Genomic DNA, 25,218 nt, shown 5'->3' on the forward strand with positions numbered 1-25,218 from the left:
CTATAACTAACTAATCTATTCTTCATTCCATATATTTTCATGGTATTTCTTTTTATTAACTTGTATGCTTGTCTTTTTTGTGCTTTTCTTATTCTAATCTATAACTAACTAATCTATTCTGCGTTCCTTATTTTTCTATTTACTTCTTTTCATTAACTTCTATGCTTGACTTTTGGGTGCTGTTCTTATTCCAATATATAACTAACTAATCTATTTTTCTTTCCTTATATTTTCTAGTTATTTCTTTTCATTAACTTGTATGCTTGTCCTTTTGATATTTTTCTTATTTCAATCTATAACTAACTAATCTATCCTTTGTTCCTTTCATTTTCTAGTTATTTCTTTTATTAACTTGTATGCTTGTCTTTTTGGTGTTTATTTTTATTCCAATTTATAACTAACTAATCTATTCTTCTTTCCATATTTTTCTATTTACTTCTTTTCATTAATTCTATGCTAGTCTTTTCAGTACTTTCCTTATTCCAATCTATAAGTAACTAATCTATCCTTCGTTCCTTTTATTTTCTAGTTACTTTTTTATTAACTTGTATGCCCGTCTTTTTGGTGCTATTCTTATTCCAATTTATAACTAACTAATCTATTCTTTGTTCCTTATTTTCGAGGTATTTCTTTTATAAACTTCTATGCCTGTCTTTTTAGTGCTTCTCTTATTCCAGTCTATAACTAACTAATCTCTTTTTCTTTCCTTATATTTTTCTAGTCATTTCTTTTTATTAACTTCTACGCTCGTCTTTTTGGTGCTTGTCTTATTCCTATCTATAACTAACTAATCTATTCTTTCCTTATTTTTCCAGATATTTCTTTTTATTAATTCGTAAGCTCGTCTTTTGGGTACTTTTCTTATTCCAATCAATAACTAACTAATCTATTCTTTCCTTATATTTTCTAGTTATTTCTTTTCATTAACTTCTATGCTTGTCTTTTTGGGTTCTTTTCTTATTCCAATTTATAACTAACTAATCTATTTCTCGTTCCTTGTATTTTCTACCTATTTCTTTTTATTAACTTCTATGCTTGTCTTTTTTGGTGCTTTTCTTATTCCAATTTATAACTAACTTATCTATTCTTCTTTCCATACTTTTCTATTTACTTCTTTTCATTAACTTCTATGCTCGTCTTTTTAGTACTTTTCTTATTCCAATTTATAACTAACTAATCTATTTTTTTTCCTTATATTTTCTAGTTATTTCTTTTAATTAACTTCTATGCCTGTCTTTTTGGTTCTTATCTAATTCCAATCTATAACTAACTAATCTATTCCTCGTCCCACATTTTTCTTCTTATTTCTTTTTATTAACTCCTATGCCTGTCTTTTTGGTACTTTTCTTATTCCAATTTATAAATAAGTAATGTATTCTTCGTTCCTTATTTTCCCAGGTATTTCTTTTCATTAACTTGTATGCTTCCTTTTTTGTGCTTTTCTTATTCCAGTCTATAACTAACTAATCTATTCTGCGTTCCTTATTTTTCTTCTTATTTCTTTTTATTAACTTCCATGACTGTCTTTTTTAGTGTTTTTCTTATTCCAATTCATAACTAACTAATCTATTCTTCTTTCCTTATTTTTCTAGGTATTTCTTTTTAATAACTTCTATGCTCGTTTTTTTTGGAACTTTTCTTATTCCAATCTATAAGTAACTAATCTATTTTTCTTTCCTTTATTTTTCTAGTTATTTCTTTTTATTAACTTGCATGCTTGTCTTTTTTGGTTCTTTTCTTATTCCAATCTATAACTAACTAATATATTCATTCCTTATTTTCCCAGGTATTTCTTTTCATTAACTTCTATGCTCGTCTTTTGGGGTTCTTTTCTTATTCCAATTTATAACTAACTAATCAATTCCTTGTTCTTTATTTTCTAGTTATTTCTTTTCATTGACTGCTATGCCTGTCTTTTTGGTACTTTTCTTATTCCAATTTATAACTAATCAGTCTATTTTTTTTCTCTATATTTTCTAGTTATTTCTTTTCATTAACTTCTATGCTTGTCTTTTTTAGTGCTTTTCTTATTCCAATTTATAACTAACTAATCTATTCTTCGTTCAATATTTTCGAGGTATTTCTTTTATTAACTTCTATGTCTCTTTTTTTTAGTGCTTTTCTTATTCCAATTTATAACTAACTCATCTATTCTTCTTTCCTTATTTTTCTAGTTATTTCTTTTTATTAACTTATATGCTCGTCTTTTTGGTTCTTTTCTTATTCCAATCTATAACTAACTAATCTATTTTTCTTTCCTTGTATTTTTCTAGTTATTTATTTCTATTAACTTCTATGATTGTCTTTTTGGTGCTTCTCTTATTCCAATCTATAACTAACTAATCTATTCTTTCCTTATTTTTCCAGATAATTCTTTTTATTAATTCGTATGCTCGTCTTTTGGGTACTTTTCTTATTCCAATCAATAACTAACTAATCTATTATTTTCTTATATTTTCTAGTTATTTCTTTTCGTTAACTTATATGCTCGTCTTTTTGTGTTCTTTTCTTATTCCAATTTATAACTAATCTATTCCTTATTCCTTATATTTTCTAGCTATTTTTTTATTAACTTGTATGCCTGTCTTTATTGGGGCTTTTCTTATTTCAATTTATAACTAACTAATCTATCCTTCTTTCCATATTTTTCTATTTACTTCTTTTCATTAACTTCAATGCTCGTTTTTTAGTACTTTCCTTATTCCAGTCTATAACTAACTATAACCTATTCTTCGTTCCTTATTTTTCTAGTTATTTTTATATTAACCTCTATGTTCGTCTTTTGGGTTCTTTTCTTATTCCAAATTATAACTAACTAATCTATTTTTCTTTCCATATTTTTCCAGGTATTTCTTTTTATTAACTTGTATGCTTGTCTTTTTTGGTGCTTGTCTTTTTTAGTGCTTTTCTTATTCCAATTTATAAGTAACTAATCTATTCTTCGTTCCTTATTTTCGAGATATTTCTTTTATTAACTTCTATGCTTGTCTTTTTTTGGTAGTTTTCTTATTCCCATCAATAACTAACTAATCTATTTCTCTTTCCTTATATTTTTCTAGTTATTTATTTTATTAACTTTTATGCTTGTCTTTTTGGTGCTGTTTTTATTCCAATCTATAACTAACTAATCTATTTTTCGTTCCTTATATTTTCTAGTCATTTCTTTTTATTAACTAATATGCCTGTCTTTTTGGTGCTGTTCTTATTACAATCTATAAATAACTAATCTATTCTTCGTTGCTTATTTTTCTATTTATTTCTTTTCACTAACTTGTATGCTTGTCTATTTTTGGTGCTTTTTCTTATTCCAATTCATAAATAACTAATCTATTCTTCCCTTTTTTTCCAGATATTTCTTTTTATTAATTCGTATGCTCGTCTTTTGGGTACTTTTCTTATTCACATTTTCTTATTCCACATTTTTCTAAGAAGAAAAATGTGGGACGAGGAATAGATTAGTTAGTTATAGATTGGAATTAGAAAAGAACCAAAAAAGACAGGCATAGAAGTTAATGAAAAGAAATAACTAGAAAAATAAGGAACGAAGAATAAATTATTTATTTATAGATTGGAATAAGAAATGCACTAAAAAGACGAGCACAAAGGTTAATAAAAGAATTAACTAGAAAATAAGGAACGAAGAATAGAATAGTTAGTTATAGATTGGAATAAAGAAAAGAACCAAAAAAGACGAGCATAGAAGTTAATGAAAAGAAATAACTAGAAAATATAAGGAAAGAAAAATAGATTAGTTAGTTATTGATTGGAATAAGAAAAGTACCAAAAAGACGACCATAGAAGTTAATGAAAAGAAGCAAATAGAAAAATATGGAAAGAAGAATAAATTAGTTAGTTATAAATTGGAATAAGAAAAGCACCTAAAAAGACAAGCATACAAGTTAATAAAAAGAAATAACTAGAAAAATAAGGAACGAAAAATAGATTAGTTAGTTATAGATTGGAATAAGAACAGCACCAAAAAGACAAGCATAGAAGTTAATAAAAAGAAATAACTAGAAAAATATAAGGAAAGAAAAATAGATTAGTTACTTATAGATTGGAATAAGAAGAGTACCAAAAAAGACGAGCATAGAAGTTAATAAAAAGAAATACCTGGAAAAATAAGGAAAGAAGAATAGATTAGTTAGATTATAAATTGGAATAAGAAAAGCACTAAAAAAGACAGGCATACAAGTTAATAAAAGAAATACCTCGAAAATAAGGAACGAAGAATAGATTAGTTAGTTATAACTAACTAAACTATTCTTCGTTCCTTATTTTTCTAGTTATTTCTTTTTATTAACTTGTATGCTCGTCTTTTTGGTTCTTTTCTTATTCCAATTTATAACTAACTAATCTATTCTTCGTTCCTTATTTTTCTTCTTATTTCTTTTTATTAACTTCTATGCTCGTCTTTTTGGTGCTTTTCTTATTCCAATCTATAACTAAAAAATCTATTCTTCCCTTATTTTTTTTAGTTATTTCTTTTCATTAACTTCTATGCCTGTGTTTTTTGGTACTTTTCTTATTCCAGTTTCTAACTAACTAATCTATTCGTCGTTCCTTATTTTTCCTCTTATTTCTTTTATTAACTTGTGAGCTCTTTGGTGCTGTTCTTATTTCAATCTATAACTAACTAATCTATTCTTCCCTTATTTTTCTAGTTATTTCTTTTCATTAACTTCTATACCTGTCTTTTTGGTACTTTTCTTATTTCAGTTTCTAACTAACTAATCTATTCCTGGTTCCTTATATTTTCTAGCTATTTCTTTTGATTAACTTGTATGCTTGTCTCTTTTGGTGCTTTTATTATTCCAATTTATAACTAACTAATATATTCTTCTTTCCATATTTTTCTATTTACATCTTTTCATTAACTTCTATGCTCATCTTTTTTGTACTTTTCTTTATTCCAATGTATAACTAACTAATCTATTCTTCGTTCCTTATTTTTCTAGTTATTTCTTTTATTAACCTCTGTGCTCGTCTTTTTAGTGCTTTTCTTATTCCAATTTATAACTAACTAATCTATTCTTCATTCCTTATATTTTCTAGTTATTTCTTTTATTAACTTCTATGCTTGTCTTCTTTTTGGTTCTTTTCTTATTCCAATCTATAACTAACTAATCCATCCTTCGTTCCTTATTTTTCTAGTTATTTCTATTTATTAACTTCTGTGCTTGTCTTTTTGGTACTTTTCTTATTCCAGTGTATAACTAACTAATCTATTCATTCCTTATTTTTCTAGGTATTTCTTTTCATTACCTTCTATGATTGTCTTTTTTGCTACTTTTCTTTATTTTCAATCTATAATTAACTAATCTATTGTTTCCTTATATTTTCTAGTTATTTCTTTTCATTAACTTCTATGCTCGTCTTTTTGGGGTTCTTTTCTTATTCCAATTTATAACTAACTAATCTATTCCTCGTTTCTTATATTTTCTAGCTATTTCTTTTTATAGTTAATAAAATCAAGTTAATAAAAAGAGATGACTAGGACATAATGGAACGATGAATAGATTAGTTAGTTATAGATTGCAATAAGAACAGCACCAAAAAGACAAGCATACTAGTTAATAAAAAGAGATGACTAGAAAATATAAGAAACGATGAATAGATTAGTTAATTATAAATGGAATAAGAAAAGTACAAAAAAACAACAACCAGGCACAGAAATAATAAAAAGAAATACCTGGAAAAATGAGGAAGGAATAGATTAGTTAGTTATAAATTGGAATAAGAAAAGTACCAAAAAAGACAAGCATACAAAATAATAAAAAGAAGTAAATAGATAAAAATATGGAGCAAAAAATAGATTAATTATTTATAGATTGGAATAAGCAAAGAACCAAAAAAGACAAGCATAGAAGTTAATAAAAGAAATACCTCGAAAATAAGGAACGAAGAATAGATTAGTTACTTATAAATTGGAATAAAAAAAGCACAAAGAAGGCAGCATACAAATTAATAAAAAGAAATACCTGGAAAATATAAGGAACGAAGAATAGATTAGTTAGTTATAGATTGCAATTAGAACAGCACCAAAAAGACAGGCATACAAGTTAATAAAAAGAAATGACTAGAAAATATAAGGAACGAAGAATAGATTACTTAGTTATAAATTTGAATAAGAAAAGTACCAAAAAGACATGAATAGAAGTTAATGAAAAGAAATACCTGGAAAAATAAGGGAAGAATAGATGAGTTAGTTATAAATTGGAATAAGAAAAGCACCAAAAAGACGAGCATAGAAATAATAAAAAGAAATACCTGGAAAAATAAGGAAAGAAAAGTTTAGTTAGTTATAAATTGGAATAAGAAAAGCACCAAAAAGACAAGCATACAGGTTAATAAAAAGAAATAGCTGGAAAACAAGGAAAGAATAGATTAGTTAGTTATAAATTGGAATAAGAAAAGTACCAGAAAGACGAGCACACAAGTTAATAAATAGAAATAACTAGAAAATATAATGAACGAATAAAAGATTAGTTAGTTATAAATTCGAATAAGAAAAGCACTAAAAGACGAGCACAGAGGTTAATAAAAGAAATAACTAGAAATATAAGGAACGAGGAATAAATTAAGAGAAAAAAAGAAGAGTACCAAAAAGACGAGCATAGAAGTTAATGAAAAGAAATACCTGGAAAAGTAAGGATATAATAGATTAGTTAGTTATAAATTGGAATGAGAAAAGAACCAAAAAGACAAGCATAGGGGTTAATGAAAAGAAATAACTAAAAAAATATAGAGAACGAAGAATAGATTAGTTAGTTATAGATTGGAATAAGAAAAGCACCAAAAAGACGAAGATACAAGTTAATCAAATAAATAACTAGAAAATAAAAGGAATGCAGGATAGATTACTTAGTTATAGATTGGGATGAGGAAGGTACTAAAAAGACGAGCATAGAAGTTTATGAAAAGAAGTATATAGAAAAATATGGAAAGAAGATTAGATAGTTATAAATTGAAATAAAAAAGCACCAAAAGAGACAAGCATACAAGTTAATAAAAAGAAATAGCTAGAAAATATAAGGAAAGAGGAATAGATTAATTAGTTTTAAATTGGAATAAGAGAAGCACCAAAAAGACAAGCATAAAAGTTAATGAAAAGAAATAACCAGAAAAAATAAGGAAAGAATAGATTAGTTAGTTATTGATTGGAATAAGAAAAGCACTAAAAAGACGAGCACAGAGGTTAATAAAAGAAATAACTAGAAAAATAACTAACGAAAAATAGATTAGTTAGTTATAGACTGGAATAAAGAAAAGTACCAAAAAGACGAGCATGGAAGTTAATGCAAAGAAGTAAATAGATAAATATGGAAAAAAGAATAGATTAGTTAGTTATAAATTGGAATAAGAAAAGCACCAAAAATACAAGCACACAAGTTAATAAAAAGAAATAACTGGAAAAATATAGAAAGAAAAATAGATTAGATAGTTATAATTTGGAATAAGAAAAGAACCAAAAAGACGAGCATTGAGACTAATAAAAAAAATAACTAGAAAAATAAGGAACGAAGAATAGATTAGTTAGTTATAGATTGGAATAAGGAAAGTACTAAAAAACGAGCATAGAAGTTAATGAAAAGAAGTAAATAGAAAAATATGGAAAGAAGAATAGATTAGTTAGTTATAAATTGCAATAAGAAAAGCATCAAATAAGATAGGCATACAAGTTAATAAAAAGAAATAGCTAGAAAATATAAGGAACAAGGAATATATTAGTTATAAATTGGAATAAGAAAAGAACACAGAAAGACGAGCATAGAAGTTAATGAAAAGAAATAACTAGAAAATATAAGAAAATAATAGATTAGTTAGTTATTGATTGGACTAAGAAAAGTACCCAAAAAGACGAGCATAGGAATTAATAAAAAGAAATATCTGGAAAAATAAGGAAAGAATAGAATAGTTAGTTATAGATTGGAATAAGAGAAGCACCAAAAAGACAAGCATAGAAGTTAATAAAGAGAAATAACTAGAAAAATACAAGGAAAGAAAAATAGATTAGTTAGTTATAGATTGGAATAAGAAAAGTACCAAAAAAGATAAGCATAAAAGTTAATAAAAAGAAATAACTAGAAAAATAAGGAAAGTAGAACAGATAAGTTAGTTATAAATTGGAATAAGAAAAGGACTAAAAAAAGAGAGGCATAGAAGTTAATAAAAGAAATACCTCGGAAATATGGAACGAAGAATAGATTAGTTACTTATAAATTGAAATAAGAAAAGAACTAAAAAAGACAAGCATAGAAGTTAATGAAAAGAAATAACTAGAAAATATAGAGAAAGAAAAACAGATTAGTTAGTTACAAATTGGAATAAGAAAAGTACCAAAAAAGACAAGCATACAAGTTAATGAAAATAAATAACTAGAAAAATAAGGAACGAAGGATACATTAGCTAGTTATAGACTGGAATAAGAAAAGAACAAAAAAAAGACAAGCATAGAAGTTAATGAAAAGAACTGGAAAATATAGAGAAAGAAAAATAGATTATTTAATTATAAATTGGAATTAGAAAAGTACCAAAAAAGACAGGCATAGAAGTTAATGAAAAGATATAACTAGAAAATAAAGAACGAGGAATAGATTAGTTAGTTATAAATTGGAATAAGAAAAGTACCAAAAAAGATAGGCATAAAAGTTAATGAAAAGAAATAACTAGAAAATAAAGAATGAGGAATAGATTAGTTAGTTATAAATTGGAATAAGAAAAGAACCCAAAAAGACGAGCATAAAAGTTAATGAAAAGAAATAACTAGAACATATAAGGAAAGAATAGATTAGTTAGTGATTGATTATAATAAGAAAAGTACCCAAAAGATGAGCATACGAATTAATAAAAAGAAATACCTGGAAAATATAAGGAACGAAGAATAGATTAGTTAGTTATAGATTGGAATAAGAAAAGCACAAAAAAGACAAGCATACAAGTTAATAAAAAGAAATACCTGGAAAACATAAGGAACGAAGAATAGATTAGTTAGTTATAGATTGCATTAAGAAAAGCACCGAAAAGACGAGCATAGATGTTAATAAAAAGAAATGACTAGAAAATAAAAGGAACGAAGAATAGATTACTTAGTTGTAAATTGGAATAAGAAAAGCACTTCTTTCGCCACATTCATCGTCAACAAACGAAAACCCTTATGCATTATCCCAACTACAATAAAAAAAAATTACTGATGAGTGCCCTAAACACACACACACACACACACACATATATATATATATATATATATATATATATATATATATATATATATATATATATATATATATATATATATATATATATATATATATATATATATATATATATATATATATATATATATATATATATATATATATATATATATATATATATATATATATATATATATATATATATATATATATATATATATATATATGTGTGTGTGTGTGTGTGTGTGTGTGTGTGTGTGTGTTACGGGCACTCATCAGTAATTTTTTTTTATTGTAATTGGGATAATGCATAAGGGTTTTCGTTTGTTGACGATGAATGCAGCAAAATAAATAAGGAGACAAAAAATAGCCTATTTCACCACAAGCGGCGGCCGACCGGCGGCCAGGCAGCGGGCAATCATGCGTCGTCGCTGTACACATCCTTAGAAACCGTTCTGTGTTATGCTCATGTCACGTTTTATCTATAATCTGATCGCACCATAGCGTTCAGGAGACTTTGCTTTATGAGATGAAATTATTGATTTCTACCCTGGTTCAAAGACTGCCGAGGAAAGCGATGATAAGTAAACCGTGTTGCTGTTTTGTGACTTCAACTCATCACATTTCTTTTATGTTTTATTTTATCGAGTTTAGATAAATATAACTGAGTCCAACGGTACCAACTAAAGTGGTCTGTCGTGAATAAGAGACGAGCTATGACGAAAATACAGTATGACGAAGAAAATACAGAGTGAGAGAGAGAGAGAGAGAGAGAGAGAGAGAGAGAGAGAGAGAGAGAGAGAGAGAGAGAGAGAGAGAGAGAGAGAGAGAGAGAGAGAGAGAGAGAGAGAGAGAGAGAGAGAGAGAGAGAGAGAGAGAGAGAGAGAGAGAGAGCATGTAAACACAGACGAACGGAAAGAGAGGGAGACAAACAGAGACAAACACAGCCAAGGACACACACGGTCTCAGTCACACGGCGCCGGAAACAAAGAGATACAGCGAGCGAGGACGAAAAAACCGGTGATGAAGTGAGCATCAGTTTCGGAAAAAAAAGGACGACGAGTGACGCAAAAGCAACACGCCATAAATCAAAAGCGAGGAATCAGATCTGGAACGCGTATCGGTTTAACAGGATTTTTCTCTCCCGTGTCTTCTTAATCCCATAACTTAGAACAGCGCGCAATACGTGTCCTCCGATAACCTTGAGTTTAATCCGGACTAATCGCATTCCAATCTCTCAAAACCTCCGCTAATGAAGGTCCTAAACACACTACATCCTCCGCCTCGCCTGCAATCTAACCTGCTTTTCAGAGGCTATCACGAGTTTAACCTTATTTCTCTGTCACTTAGATGGGTTCACCCACTCTCTCTGAGCCCCGGCGAGCGAGATTTGTTAGGGAAAAAAGCATCGCCTAACGTTTGTCGCCTTTCACTTTTACGAAAATCTTCAACGATATTTATGTGTCACTCGTATTAGCTCTCCCAGTTTCTCTCAGTATCGAAAACCGCGTTATAATGAGCTAAAACGCTACCTAAACCGAGCCCGTTCCTCCATAAACTCGCCTCAACGCTGAAAACACGAGGAGGTCTTAAGGAAAAACAGAGCCAGTATTTCAGGCCCCAATTCACCTTACCAGACGTGTATACGGACAAGAGTGCTCTCGCGTGCCCCTCAGAAGCCGTCCAGCGCAGTATTTACACGACTGAGGCTTTTAGGGGCGAGCGGCACCTGGATTTAAGAGACGTGCCGTAAAGTGGGCAGGTCCCGCGCGTAAGTACTGCCTCGAGGCGACTCCTGGAGGTGGTGCGAGAGGCAGAGAGAGCAGAGGGGGAGCTCATGTAAATTAACCTTTCAGTCTCGTTTTCTTTTAACACTGATTTCGGCGTTACAAGACACGATATACTTTTTGCGATGCCGTTTTGTTATTTCTAGTGATGCAGCTGTTGTATGTGAGATTATATTTATTGTATATTTCTATCGTGGACCTATATTTCGCTGCGCTGTACATATTGCCAATTGGATTATTCATGACAAAAGTAAAACAGGTTCGCGGTAAAGCCCTCTGTAACAATGGCAGCACAGATATAAAGACAAACACCCGTAAAGCCGCCGGGTATTGTGTGTTCTGTGACCTTTCCACGGGCGGATTTTATGGCCGTAATAAACTTTTAAGAATAAACTCTACGGAAAATAAAATAGCGTTTCACTATATATATTTTCCGTCGCAGAGTTTTCCTATCGAGTTTTGTTTGTTAATGCCATATACCATTTTCATTGAGTTTTCCAATTGAGTTTCGTTTAATCATGTCATATATTATTTGTCTGTTAGCCTTTGTGAATATTCCCGCAGATGGAAAGTAAAGGTTACTGCAACATTGAATTTACGGCTGTTTATATACAAATTGCTCTTGCTGGTCACCTGATACCCCCACCCCACCCCACCCCCCACACACACACTCGCACATATACATAATACAGTCGTCACTCCACGTATACATATATTTTTCAGACCCGACATCACAAAAATAAATATGCAAAAGAAATGCACTTATGAATCCGGACTGTAATTAATAAAAAATGTCTGGTAATTAAATTTTGTGATGAGAGCGTGTAATTAAGAGAGACGGTTGAGATAATATTATACGGGAATAACGTTACGAATACCACAACAACCACTACTGCAACCACCATTAAAGGGACTACCAATACCACTGCAACTCTAACCACCATCACAACCACCACTACAACCACTACTGACGCCATTACAATGTCTACCAATACCACTACAACTCTAACCACCATCACTACCACCACTACAACCACTACCGACACCATTACAATGTCTACCAATACCACTACAACTCTAACCACCATCACTACCACCACTACAACCACTACCGACACCATTAAAATGTCTACCAATACCACCACAACTCCCTTAACCACCACTCTAACCATCATCATTGCCGCAACTACCACAACTACCACAATTAGAGTGTCTACGAGTGCCACTATCACTGCCTTAACTACCATTCTAACCACCATCACTGCATTTAACATTACCACCACTAATGCAACCAACACGTTCACCACCATTCCCACCACTACATCTACCACTATTTCCACTATTTATCCATTCACCTCCAACACTACCATTACTACAACTACATCTGCCACCACCACCACTATCACCACAACTAATACCACAAACATATCCACCACTATCCATACCAGTAAGACCACCACCTCCAACACTACCACTGCTACCACTAATCTACCATCTCCACTACCATCACAGCCTCCTCAATACCATTTAGCTTCCACAATCACTATAAGACACAAACAACAACTACAACCACTATCAAAATTACTACCACACAAAGCTATAACATCTGCATAATCGCCACTATTATTAACAAACATATATACAGAATTAAAGAAACATTAAAAAAGCAAGAAAAAAATAAACGAAAGAGGAAATGCATCCAAATTACAGTCATATCCACCAGGGAAAGCGCTCAGCATCATCATCCTAATCATCATCATCATCATCATCACCACTACCACCATCGCCTCCACCACCACCACCACCGCATCCGACACAGGGAATAAATTATCAAAAAGAATAAGCAACTCGTCAAACGTGGGCCCGCTGCGCCAGACAAGGATTTCACTACGCTGTGCTTTGCCACGCTCACAAACGAGGGTGGAGGCATTTTGGGGTTACAACACACACACGCTAATAACTATGTAACACTCATTCAGCCACACCTTTCTCTTTTTGGGTCAACGCTGTGATAATTATTAATAGGAGGAATGTTGTCTTTTTTTTCCTGTCTCGTTGTGTTTCGCGTCACGTTAACTCGGTAAACAAAACGTCCCCTTGTGAAGCAGCCTCTCCGTGTGTGCGTGTACGTGTGTGTGTGTGTGTGTGTGTGTGTGTGTGTGTGTGTGTGTGTGGTGCAGTGGGGAGGACATCCGGGTCTTCCCTCAATTACACAGTTAATGTCTTTAGCACGACAGGCAACAAATGAGTGTAGTCCTTTTGACGAGGGCCATCCTCCTCTTTTCCTGCTTCATGTTCCATAATTATCTTCCCTCCTACTTACCTACCCACTCACCCACCTACCTGCCTATCCACCAACCTCCTTACCTTCCTACCTACCTGATGCATCTCTCTTTTTCTCTCTCTCGTATCTTACCTAATTACCCACCCACCTACCTACCTACCGACCTATCCACCTACCCACCTACCTCCTTACCTTCCTACCTACCTGATGCATCTCTCTTTTTCTCTCTCTCATACCTTATACAAATTATTAAACCACACACACACACACACACACACACACACACACACACACACACACACACACACACACACACAAGAGGTCGGAATTAATACCAGCAAAATATTCATTGTCACACGTCCTCCTGGGATGTCTTTTAATCATTAATGGGAACTCATCATGCTAAGTGAGTCTCTCTTATCCCGCTCTCCTCGCCTCTCTTCACCCTGGAGCGCTCCCACTCAATCCTCATTTATTCATACCCTGTCTTTCATTCACATTTCCCAATCATTCGGCCTCGCTCCAGCCCTTCCACTTATCCCTCTCATCCCTCTTCGCTCCAGGACGCGGCGACATTGTTGGTGGATCAGATTTTCTTTCCGTCCAACTCCATTTTTGCGGAAGTAATTAATGTGTGGACGTAACCCTCGCCTCCCCCCCCCTGCGTCTTACACCGAGGTCCACACCTATGCGGAAATCCTTACCTGTCGGGGCGCCCTAATGTATCTAATTAAAGGTTTTTCTGTGTCGCCTTTAACGGGCTCCCACTTGCTTGAATTGGAATCCCGTACCTGTGCCTAATTTCAGTCCCACCCCGCCTAAGAACGGACTAAACTGCAACCTATTTCTGATTTACTGTTTAACACTATAATTTCCTCTAAGTTTCGCCTTTTGTTGATGATGTATTGATGGATTTTTTTTATCTTCAAAGTTGATGAGCACGCAAAAAAAAAAAAAAAAGGAAGTGAGAGAATAGAAGTATCAGAAAACACCATTATACTGAGACTGATATCCAGAAAAAAAAAAACCATGCTCATTCCAGACCTTAACAGGAAAAAAGCAATATTTCCCTGTGGATCTATACATCAGTTGTGAATGTTTATCTACAGCAGCAAGTTTACGAACACAAAATACAGACGAGCACATTAATCTCTATTCTGACAGGTCAATTCAGGTATGACAGCTAATTAGCCGCGTACACCCTTCCTTACCTGGCCGATCTGGAGGGACCTGTCGAAGGTGCTGAGGCGGGGGAGGGGCGGGAGGGGCCGGCCGTCCTTGTACCAGGTGAGGGAGGTGACGGGTGATCCGGAAACACGGCAGGTGAGCGAGGCGGGGCGGCCCAGGTCGACGCGCTGCAGCCCGGGCTCCACCACCACGCCCAGCCGCTCCCGCACTTGCACGCTCACTCTGGAACGGAGACGTGCACCTTCAAATGGATGGCTAGGTACGTTTTTTTCAGTAAAGGAAGCAGCTCAAGGGCAACGATAAGTAGAATGAAAAAAGCCCGTTATGAGCTGCTCCTGTAAAAGATGTAGAGATCAGTGGCCAATAGAGAGGTCACTTTCGGAAGGAGAGGTGTTTTGATACTTCCTTATTGAAAGAGTTCAAGTCGCAGGCAGGAGGATATAAAGACAAAAAAAGGTTGTTCTTATTACTAAAACAATGTCGACGAATGTTCTCCTTGGTGCTAAAACAATGTCTACGTGAGTTCTTCTAAGTACTCAAATACTTTGCAATGAATGTCTATATAGGTACGTTTGTCCACAGTACTCAAACGATGTCCGCGTACCTTCTCCGTAGTACTCAAACTCCTTGAACTGAAAGTCAACGTAAGTTCTTCTAAGTATTCAAACACCTTAAAGAATGTCTACGTACTAAGACACCTTATCCGTTTCCTTTAATAAAAAGACACCTTTCTGAACAAAACTTTGGGATTGCCTGATACACCAACAGGAACGGCAACATCTCAAGATACATTATAAAAATCACAAAAAGAACGTGAGTTTACCTTAACATTAAGTCTTTCTAGATTACCTTATTGCTAAAGGTAAACTATAGGTGGGTGCATACGCTATAGCTGCGCAGACCACGGAGGTTTATATCAAATCTCGTATGTACTAATACTGTAATATTGAAACACCACACAAGAATACTCACCCTAAAACGCCCGGATGAGCCTTTACACCTTTTAGCAATTAACAACCACGTGCTTTCACTCCAATCTCAAAACACCTGCACATTTATACTTGAGACCAAACTACCTAGATTCCCTGACGCGCCCGGACGAACACTTTCACCTTTTAGCCAATGCCCACGAGTGTTTTCTTTAATATTAAAACTCCTGGTCTGTTTACCTTGATAACACATCCCCCACAAGCTCTTCCTGACGCGCGTAACGTAAAGCAAATATGCGCGTGAGTTAACTTTAATATTACAACTCTATATGCCAAGCTTGATATCAAAACACACTGCACATTCCCCCTAATGACTAAACACCACTTCTGTTTACTTTGACGAACAACGACGACAACGCTTACAGTGAAAAAATACGCATCATCATCTTCAGTCATTATTAGTCTACTGCGTAACGAAGTCCTTTCCCAACATCTTGCATCTCTTTCCCATTTTTTTTTTCATTTTGTTACAGTGAAGGAAGCAGCTCAAGGGCAAAAAAAGAAAGGTGGGAAAAAAACCTGTTAATCGCTGCCCCCCAAAAGAGGGTATAGATGAGTGGCAAAAAGAGAGGTCAATTTCAGGTGGAGATATAATGTACTTGATCCTGCTCCGGCCAACGCTCTATTTTCATCTCTCTATTTGGTTCTTTGTCCACCTTGAGTTACACATTTCCAGGGCTGTAACTTTACCATTTAGCATGTCCATCAGTTATCAGTTATCAATTATGTTATCAGTTCCATGCATGTCCAGGTCTATTTCTTGTTCTTATTCTTCATCCCTTCGAAACTGACCTCTCTTCTGGCCACTCCTGTTATCTTTGCATGAGGACCGAATTAGCGGGCGTTTTTTTTTCTTTGTTTAGTGCCCTTCAGTTTTCCTTGACAGTATAAATAAACTCCACGAAAACCATAAGCCTACCGCCCAAAAGTATTTCATCAACAGAATTCACACTGCACTTCATAACAATACAAAAAAAATATATAATCACGCCGCGTCAAAATTCCCACATTAACACAACATTAACCATAAATCACGACTGATGGAATCCCTGAGCCACGCCGGGCGAACATTAATCCCATCACGTTGTCATCATCATCATCATAATAATAATAACAATGACGATAATGAGTTAGGATGAGTTTTTAGGAGCAGCGAGAAGCGGGATTTTTTTTTATTATTGTTTCCCTTTTTTGTGTGCCCTTGAGCTGTCTCCTTTGTTGTAAAAAAAAAAAATAATAATAAATCAAGTCATCACCACCCACAAAACTACCACCACCATTACCACCACTACCACCACCACCATTTCAACCATCACCACCACCACCAAAATCACTATACCCACCACATCCACCATCACCATCAACAACACCACCGCCACCTGCCACCACCACTACCAAAACACCTTCACCACCATCGCTAACACTACCACAACCACTATCCTCACCACATCCAAATTTACCACCACCTCCACCACCAACAACAATACCTGCCACCACCACTACCATAACGCTTCCACCACCATCACCACCACCACCATAACCACAATCCCCACCACATCCACAAAATCCCCAACATCAACACCCCCACAACCACCTCCTTTCTCCCTCCCATCGACACAAGTCCTCAGCAATAACAAACACAAGCCTCCCGGAAAACAAGATTAACCTAAGACTCTTAAGAGGCCGGTAAACTTCTTAATTCCTCTCGGCGGAAAGTACCGAGGACTTAGGATGAAGGGACGAAGGGGCGCCCACGAGATGAAGAGGACGGGGGAAGAAATAAAAGGAAACATAGGCGGAAGAAAGGAGAATATAGGAAGACATGAAGAGTATTGAGAATGGTGAGAAGAGGTGGAAAGAAGGAAACATATAATCAAATGTTCTCTGAAATTAAGAAAATCGTGAATTTCGTAATACTTATCCTTCCTGTGAAATACTTGCATAACTAAGGCAAACCTGTTATATTCCAACGTGTAGAGGAACTCAGCAGCAACATTTTAAGAGGTAATGTGGTGTGATAACTTGATTGGTTACAAAGTTATAATCGATTTTCCGTCTATCCAAAAAACAGCATGAGAATTTCCCGGCAATTTGGTACCGATTGGCTAAAATTTAGGACCAGATAGAAGGACTAAGGAGGCGAGAGGAGATGGAGAGTAAGAGAAGGTGGGAAGAAGGGAAGAAAAGAGGAAGGTAAAGAGAAGGGAAAGATGGAAAGTGAATAAAAAAAAGTAAAAAGGTGAGAGGAGACGGAGAGTAGAAGATGATGAGAAAAGGTGAAGAAAAGAGAAAGGCGAAGAGGAGGGAGGAGGCGGAGAGAAGGGAGAGGTGGGGAAAGGTGGAGAGAGGGGAGACAGGGGGGAAAAACTATTTATTTTGTAGTTTGGAAAAGAAAAAGAGAAGAGAAAGGTGGAATGAGGGGAGGAAAGAGGAAGGCAACTATTTCCTGCTGAGGTGAGGGGAAAAAAGTGATTGACAGGGGAAAAGGAAGAGGCGGGGAAGGAGAAAATTATAAAGAAAAACGAAAAAAGCGACTAGAAAATAAGAAAAAGAATTGACAAACAGCTCGAAGAAAGAAAGAAAATGGCAAAATGAAGGAGAGATAACGAAAATATACAGGAATATCAGAACGAAGCAGAGGAAAGAGTCATGGGAGACTAGATAAACGAGGAAAGGGAGAAACGATGAAGAATAAATAGGATAAAAGAAAATAAAGAATAGGTCTGTGGAAAAAGGAAGCAGAATTGAAAGACAACAACCAAAACAAGATTAAGGAAGGGAGCGAGATGGGCGAAAAAGACTAAAGATGAGAGAAATGGTAAAGAATGAAAAAGTAAAACAAAATTAAATAGTGAAGAGAAATATGAAAAAAAGAAACAGAGGAGACGGAGGACGAGGATAACAATCACAAGGCTTAAGATGACGTCAAGAAAGACATGAAAGAGAAAGCAAGAAACAAATGGTGATTCAAAAAATAAAAGAAGAAAAAACGAAGAGGAAAACGACAATATAGCTTAGGATAAAGAGGAGGAAGGCAATTATAACACGATCTGGATTTCTCGATAGTCAGGGGAGACAGGAAGGAGGATGAGCTCAATGCCAAAACAAATTTCATGTTGTATTTCGTATTCAATGTGACAATAAAGTTATCTTATCTTACCTTATCTTATCTTATCTAGGAGGAGGTTAGGAAGGAGGAAAATAATGAAGGGAAGGAAAGGGAAGGGAAAGAATAGAAAAGTTGCAGATGAGAAGATGAACAGGAGAAAAACAAAAGAAAACAATTTGGCGAGGAAGGGAAAAAAACAAACGATAAAGGAGGAGATTAGGAGGAAGGAAAATGACGAGGGAAGGGAAAGGAAGGAGGAAAAAAAATAGTTGAGGAGGAGGAGAAGCTGAAGAGGAGGAAATGAAGGAGGAAGGAAGCAGGCGTAGGAGGAGGAAAAAACACACAACATTAAAATACATCAAAATAAGATCAGAGAGGAGGTTAGGAAGGACGAAAATGACAAAGGGAAAAGAAGGAGAAAGAAATAGTTGAGGAGGAAAGCTGAAAAAGAGGAAAAGAAGGAAGCAAGAATCTGGCGTAGGAAGAAGAAAACCCCCCCATTAAAATACAATCTGGGAGGAGGTAAAGAAGGACGAAAATAACGAAGGGAAGGGAAGAGAGCGGAAGAAAAAAAAGTTGAAAATAAGAAACTGAATAGGAGAAAAAGAAAGCAGGAATTTGTCGTAGGAGGAAAAAAAATATTAAAATACATCAAAATACGAGCTGGGAGGAGGTTAGAAAGGACGAAAATGACAAAGGTAAAAGAAGGAGAAGAAATAGTTGAGGAAGAAAGCTGAAAAGGGGGTAAAGAAGGAATCAGGAATTTGTCGTAGGAGGAAAAAAACATTAAAATACACAAAAATAAGATCTGGGAGGAGGTTAGAAAGGACGAAAATGACAAAGGGAAGGAAAGGAAGGAAAGTAGGGGAGAAAAGGAAACTGGAGAGGAGGAAAAGAAGGAAGAATGCGTTTAAGCGTAGTTTGCGTAAGCTTAACTTAATGAATGGACGAAAATGACAAAGGAAAGGGAGGGAAGGAAAGTAGGGGAGAAAACTGGGAAGAAGGTAAAGAAGGAAGAATAAATTTAGCGTAGTTTGCGTAAGCTTAACCTAATGAATTCAGCTCCTCGGGGCGTACTTAGAGCGAAGTGTTCCCGCTATATCTAATTAATCCCTAAAGACCATCAAAAAAGGCCTCTATTCGCCAAAGGTAATATGGTAATTAGATCATAAAGTTGGACGAAGGATTTTAATGGACTAATTGAGTGAGGAGAGAGAGGGACGCTAGCGATTGGCTGGAGGGAAGGGGAAGCCGGTCTCCTGATTGGCCTACACGTTCTCCCCTTCCACCAATCAGCGTTTGTTTATCTTTCAGGGGAAAATATATCACGCACCTACCCATTCTTCTTGTTTTTTTCCGTTTTCTCTCTTGCATTTTAGGTGGGATTAAATTAGTTGGTGTTTTAATTCGGACGCTGGTGGGCATAAATTAAGACCAGGAAGAAGTGTGTGAGTTTTAATGTGTGTGTGTGTTTTTTAGGTGTGTGTGTGTGCGTGTGTGTGTGAGCTTCGTGTTACAGCAGCGCCCGATGTTTTAATTCTGACTGTGCTGCGAGAGACCACGAGTGAGGAAAGAAAGAAAGCGGAACATGCGAGAATATAAATGAATAACTATATGCTGTGCTAAGTCTAATGAAGCGTATACTTTTGTACTTAAATACCTTGCCTCTTGATTGAAAAGGGTATTTGTGAGGTTAAGGGTATTTTAACTCGAAATATTATCTTAGTTACCGAGGTATATCCTTTGTATACACTTCAAATTTTACAGTGTAGAGAAAAAAATGAATAACTAGATATGAATACAGGAAAAGATAACAAAGAAAAACAGATAACAAATGAATAAAGGAAGATAATAGATAAAGAAAGCGATCATAAAGGAAAAAAAATGATTAACTAGAATACATGAATACAGGAAAAGATAACAAAGAGTAGCAGATAACAACGGAATAAAGGAAGATAATAGATAAAATAAAAACGATCATAAAGGAAAAAAAAATGATTAACTAGAATACATGAATACAGGAAAAGATAACAAAGAAAACAGATAACAAATGAATAAAGATAACAACAGAATAGAGGAAGATAATAAAGAAAACGACCATAATGGAAAAAAAAGGAATAACTATAAACGAATAAAAGGAGAGAATAAAAATGGGAGAACAGACAAATATAACAGAGAAGTAATGTTACAAAATGTTTAAAAAAATGAGACTATAAAAAAAGGAAAAAAAAAAAAGATCGTCAAATGAAGATAGGTAAAGGGTGAGAAAGGCATATGCAGAGAAGAGACTGAAACAAAAACCTAAAAACGAAAACAGCAAAGAAAAAAATAGCACGGAAAAATTATAAGGGAAAAGAAAAGGGGTGAATACAGAGGAAAGAAGAAGGGAAAAGTGTGGGAAGGGTAAGGTAAGGATAATATAACACCAATAGGAAGAGGAATGTTTGTGCTTATGAAGAAAGGAGAAAGAGAAGAAATTAGGAAGAAAAACACTGATAATGGACATACTGGTAGACGATAGACAGACAGATAACTTAGGATACAGATAACCGTAGACAGATAATAGTTGACATAAAGACATAGAGATACACAGATAAATTGGGGCAGATCAGGTCATAAACACAGACAGATACACAGAGAAAGATAGAAGGACACAATAACACTTACATAAACAAGGCGAGTCATGAGCAATAAACTAAACACACACAGAGGGAGGATATCTATTAATGTGATAATCTCTACTCCCTCCTTCTCTCTCCCTCAGACCCATCCATCTTTTCTCTCTCTCTCTCTCTCTCTCTCTCTCTCTCTCTCTCTCTCTCTCTCTCTCTCTCTCTCTCTCTCTCTCTCTCTCTCTCTCTCTCTCTCTCTCTCTCTCTCTCTCTCTCTCATGTCTTCCTTTGTTCTTTTTCTTTCTGTTTGTTTTTCAATTACCAGTCTTGTTTTTCAATCTCGTTGCTGTTTTTTTTGTATCATCTTCCTCTTCCTTCTTTTCTTTCATCATTTTATTCATTCTGTTTTCTCTTCTTTTTCTTCTCATCTTCCTTTTTCCTCACTTTCTCTTCTCATTTCTTACCTCGTTGCTGTTTTCTCTTCCTTTCTTATCATCTTCCTTTTTCTTCTCTTTCTTACATCATTTTAATCACTCGTTGCTGTTTCCTCTTCTTTTTCTTCTCCCAATCTTCTTCTTTCCTCTCTTTGTCGTCTTGTTTCTTACCTCGTTGCTGTTTCCTCTTCTTTTTCTTCTCCCAATCTTCTTTTTTCCTCTCTTTGTGGTCTAGTTTCTTACCTCGTTGCTGTTTTCTCTTTCTTCTCTTCTTACCATCTTCATTTTTCCTCTCTTTCTCTCTCTTTCTTTCCTTCACACTTACATTCTCATATTAATGTTTTTCTTCCTATCTTCTTCACCTCCCTTTTTCTATTTTCCGTTCTGCTGATCTACCTTCTCTTCCTTTTCAGTCTCCCGTTTTTTTGTTTTTTTTCCTTATCGTATTTTTCTTTATGTTTTATTTTATTCTTCAGTTCATTTCCTTTCTTTACGCTTTTTTACACTTAGCACCTTCATCCTTTTTCTCTTTCATCTATTTTCTTCCTGTTCTCTCTCTCTCTCTCTCTCTCTCTCTCTCTCTCTCTCTCTCTCTCTCTCTCTCTCTCTCTCTCTCTCTCTCTCTCTCTCTCTCTCTCTCTCTCTCGTCCCTAATCCCCTCTCCTCTCCCCCTCCTCCGTATCTCAACTCTCTTTCTCGTTTTCTTTCAATCTTTCTCCCTCTCTCACCCATTATTCGTTTCTCTTTCCATCTTTTATATTCTATTGTTATTTTTTCACTTCTCTCCCTACGTATTTTCTTTATTGCTACCTTCGTCTTTCCCCTATATTCTCTCTTTCTCTCTCTCTGTCTCTCATATATCCCATTCTTTCTCTATTCCCTTCCTTTCTTTTCATTCTCCTAGCCTTTCTTTTCCTTCCCTGTTTTCCTTCATTCACCCTTCATTATTTCTACCTGTTAATCATTTTTCTACCTCCAATTCTCTTTTCCTACACCATCTGTTTCCCTCTCCCTCACTTCTACATCCATTCCTTGTATTTCAGTTCTACCGACCACATTTTTTTTAATCCCCACTAAGCCACTTTTGTTTCGTCCGTCTCAACTATGTTCATTTTCCATCATTTTTTTGTGCTTACTGTGTTGCTTCGCTTCCACTGTGACTCATTCAGCTCTTTAATCCTCTTTCTGCTTTTTTTCATCCAACCACATGTATCTGACGTCTCACCAATGTTGTTTGTTTCCTATTCCATTTTCCTTTTTCCAAGCACTTTTTTTCTCTCATTGTGGTACCTCGTCTCCATTGTGATTTCTTCCCCCTCCTCCTTCTCTTCTTCTTCATCTTCTTCTTCTTTTTCTTCTTCTTTTCTTCTTCTTCTTCTCTTTCTTCTTCTTCTTCTTCTTCTTCTTCTTCTTCTTCTTCTTCTTCTTCTTCTTCTTTTTCTTCTTCTTCTTCGTCTATTTCTCGTTTATCAACCTTTTTTTCGCCTTATGAGACTCTCCAACTCCTAAAGATCATATGCTCCCTCCTCCCTGACGTTCATCCTTCTCACACTCCTTCCCTTCCTTCTCCACCGTGACTGATCCACTGTGCCACTCCTCTCCTACCTTTACCTGGCCACTCATTCACCTGTAAGCTTCAGTACCGGTGGAGGTGGTAGCGAGGCTCAAGTAACGTCAAACTACTCCACTCTCGCTCCTTCCATTACGTCTATTTCCTCACTTCATTAATGTCGCCCGCTCTTCCACTCCGCTTCGTCCTCTATGCTTCATTTGTTACCTGTTATTAGCTAAGTAGAGGCAAAAGCCTTAATACTCCACCCTTCCTCTTTCCATCAACTCCCTTTCTCCCGGTTCTAGTTGTTCTCTCACTTTCTCCGCGTCTCTACCTCATTATCTTCCACTTTCTCTCAGTCCATCATCGCCTTATCTCACTGTTACCTCAATTTCTTCCTGCTCCTACTCCTCCTCTACCTCTGCATCATCGCTTACCTACACATCTTCCACCCTCGCTCTTGCCATCATCTCTTTTCTCATTCTTCCCTCACTTTCCCTATCTACCGTTCCTACTCCTCTACCTCTGCGTCATCACTTAACTACACATCTTCCACCCTCGCTCTTGCCATCATCTCTTATCTCACTCTTCCCTCACTTTCCCTGTGTGTGTATCTTTCCTATTTCTCCTTTTTTTTCAGTAGAGGAAACAGTTCAAGGGCAAATAAAGGAAACAATAATGGAAAAAAAAGCCCGCTAATGAAAAAAAGCCTGCTAATGAAAAAAAAGCCCGCTAATGAAAAAAAAGCCCGCTAATGAAAAAAAGCCTGGTAATGAAAAAAAAAGCCCGCTAATGAAAAAAAGCCCGGTAATGAAAAAAAGCCCGCTAATGAAAAAAAAGCCCGCTAATGAAAAAAAAAAGCCCACCTACACCTCTGCATTACTACTTACTTACAAAGGGATACGCAAGGATACATAAGAACACAAGAACTACACATGACAGCTCCTGATATTGGGTTCATTAGCAAATTCACTTCCCCATTCAATTACCCACCCATAGAATTCTTTAAGAAGTGTACAAAAAGTCAAAAAGGTGTGGAGTCCAAGGTACTTCATCATCGCTTTTCACTTAAATCTTCTTCCTTTTAGCTTTCAACCACTTTTTTCCGTTTCCTCTTCTCCCTCTCGTCACCTCTGCGATCCCATGTTTTTTCTCTCCTCCCCTACCAACCCAATGACATCCTTTTTTTTTCCTTTTCTTCATGTCTACCCCTGTCCCCCCCTTTCAACCATTTATTTCTGTTTCCTTCCCTACCTCTCGTCTTCTCTGCGATCCCATGCTTTTTCTCTCCTCCGCTACCTACCCACTGACGTCCTTTTTTTCTTTCCTTTTCTTCATGTCTACCCCTGTCCCCCCTCCCACACACACACACCCATCCATCTCTACCAAAGCCCTTACCTGTACGAGTCAGTGCCGGCGGAGTTGTTAGCGAGGCACAGGTAGAAGCCGGAGTCCTCCATCCTGGCCCCCTCCATCACCAGCTGTCCCTCCACCACCCGCACACGCCCGCCGCCGCTCATGGCAATGCGTCCGCGGCCTTCGTCCTCCCGGAACCACCTGTCACGGAAAGAAAACGGGAGGTGAGACGGAGACACATAAAACGGCAACAACTTTTAGCTTCCTTGTTGTTATTTGTAGATTTTGTGCTTTTTCTAACCTTCCTTTCCTCTTTCCATCTCTTATCCCGTTCCAGCTGAAAATACTAAAATAAAACCACCAACCCTTCAATAGATCTCTACGTCTCTTCATTAACATGCACGCCTCTTACTCCTTCTGATTGATGTTTAAATAAAATATGGCATCGATTGACCCTCCTTACCTTTTCCAATTCATTTTTTTTACCTTTTCATAAATACTTGGATTACTTTCTAACCTCGTAAAAACACACAGGCCAGAAAAGTACACATCTTTTCACATATCTACACAGTTAACTCATTATTTGTAGTTTCATTTGGAATCGGGAACTTTTATTACATTACACTACATCACTACACAGCGCTACACTCTCACTACACTAATTATCTAACCTCATTTTGACCTCGCACTGACATTCCTTCAACCCGAGA

The 25,218-nt window shown here is 35.4% G+C and overlaps 1 protein-coding gene across 5 annotated transcripts in view; it reads right to left on the reverse strand.

Moving 5' to 3' along the window:
* Window positions 1-25,218, reverse strand: part of LOC126983881 (cell adhesion molecule Dscam2-like) — a 257,622-nt gene that overhangs the window by 92,559 nt on the left and 139,845 nt on the right. For all 5 annotated transcript variants that reach the window (XM_050837035.1, XM_050837033.1, XM_050837036.1 and 2 more), the window contains exons 7-8: window positions 24,551-24,709; window positions 14,480-14,678 (exon numbers count right to left, since the gene is read on the reverse strand). In XM_050837035.1, the coding sequence (XP_050692992.1) occupies window positions 14,480-14,678; window positions 24,551-24,709 (358 nt within the window). The remainder of the gene's footprint in view (window positions 1-14,479; window positions 14,679-24,550; window positions 24,710-25,218) is intronic.

The sequence above is a fragment of the Eriocheir sinensis genome, chromosome 55, assembly GCF_024679095.1.
Source record: "Eriocheir sinensis breed Jianghai 21 chromosome 55, ASM2467909v1, whole genome shotgun sequence".
NCBI classification, from domain to species: domain Eukaryota; kingdom Metazoa; phylum Arthropoda; class Malacostraca; order Decapoda; family Varunidae; genus Eriocheir; species Eriocheir sinensis.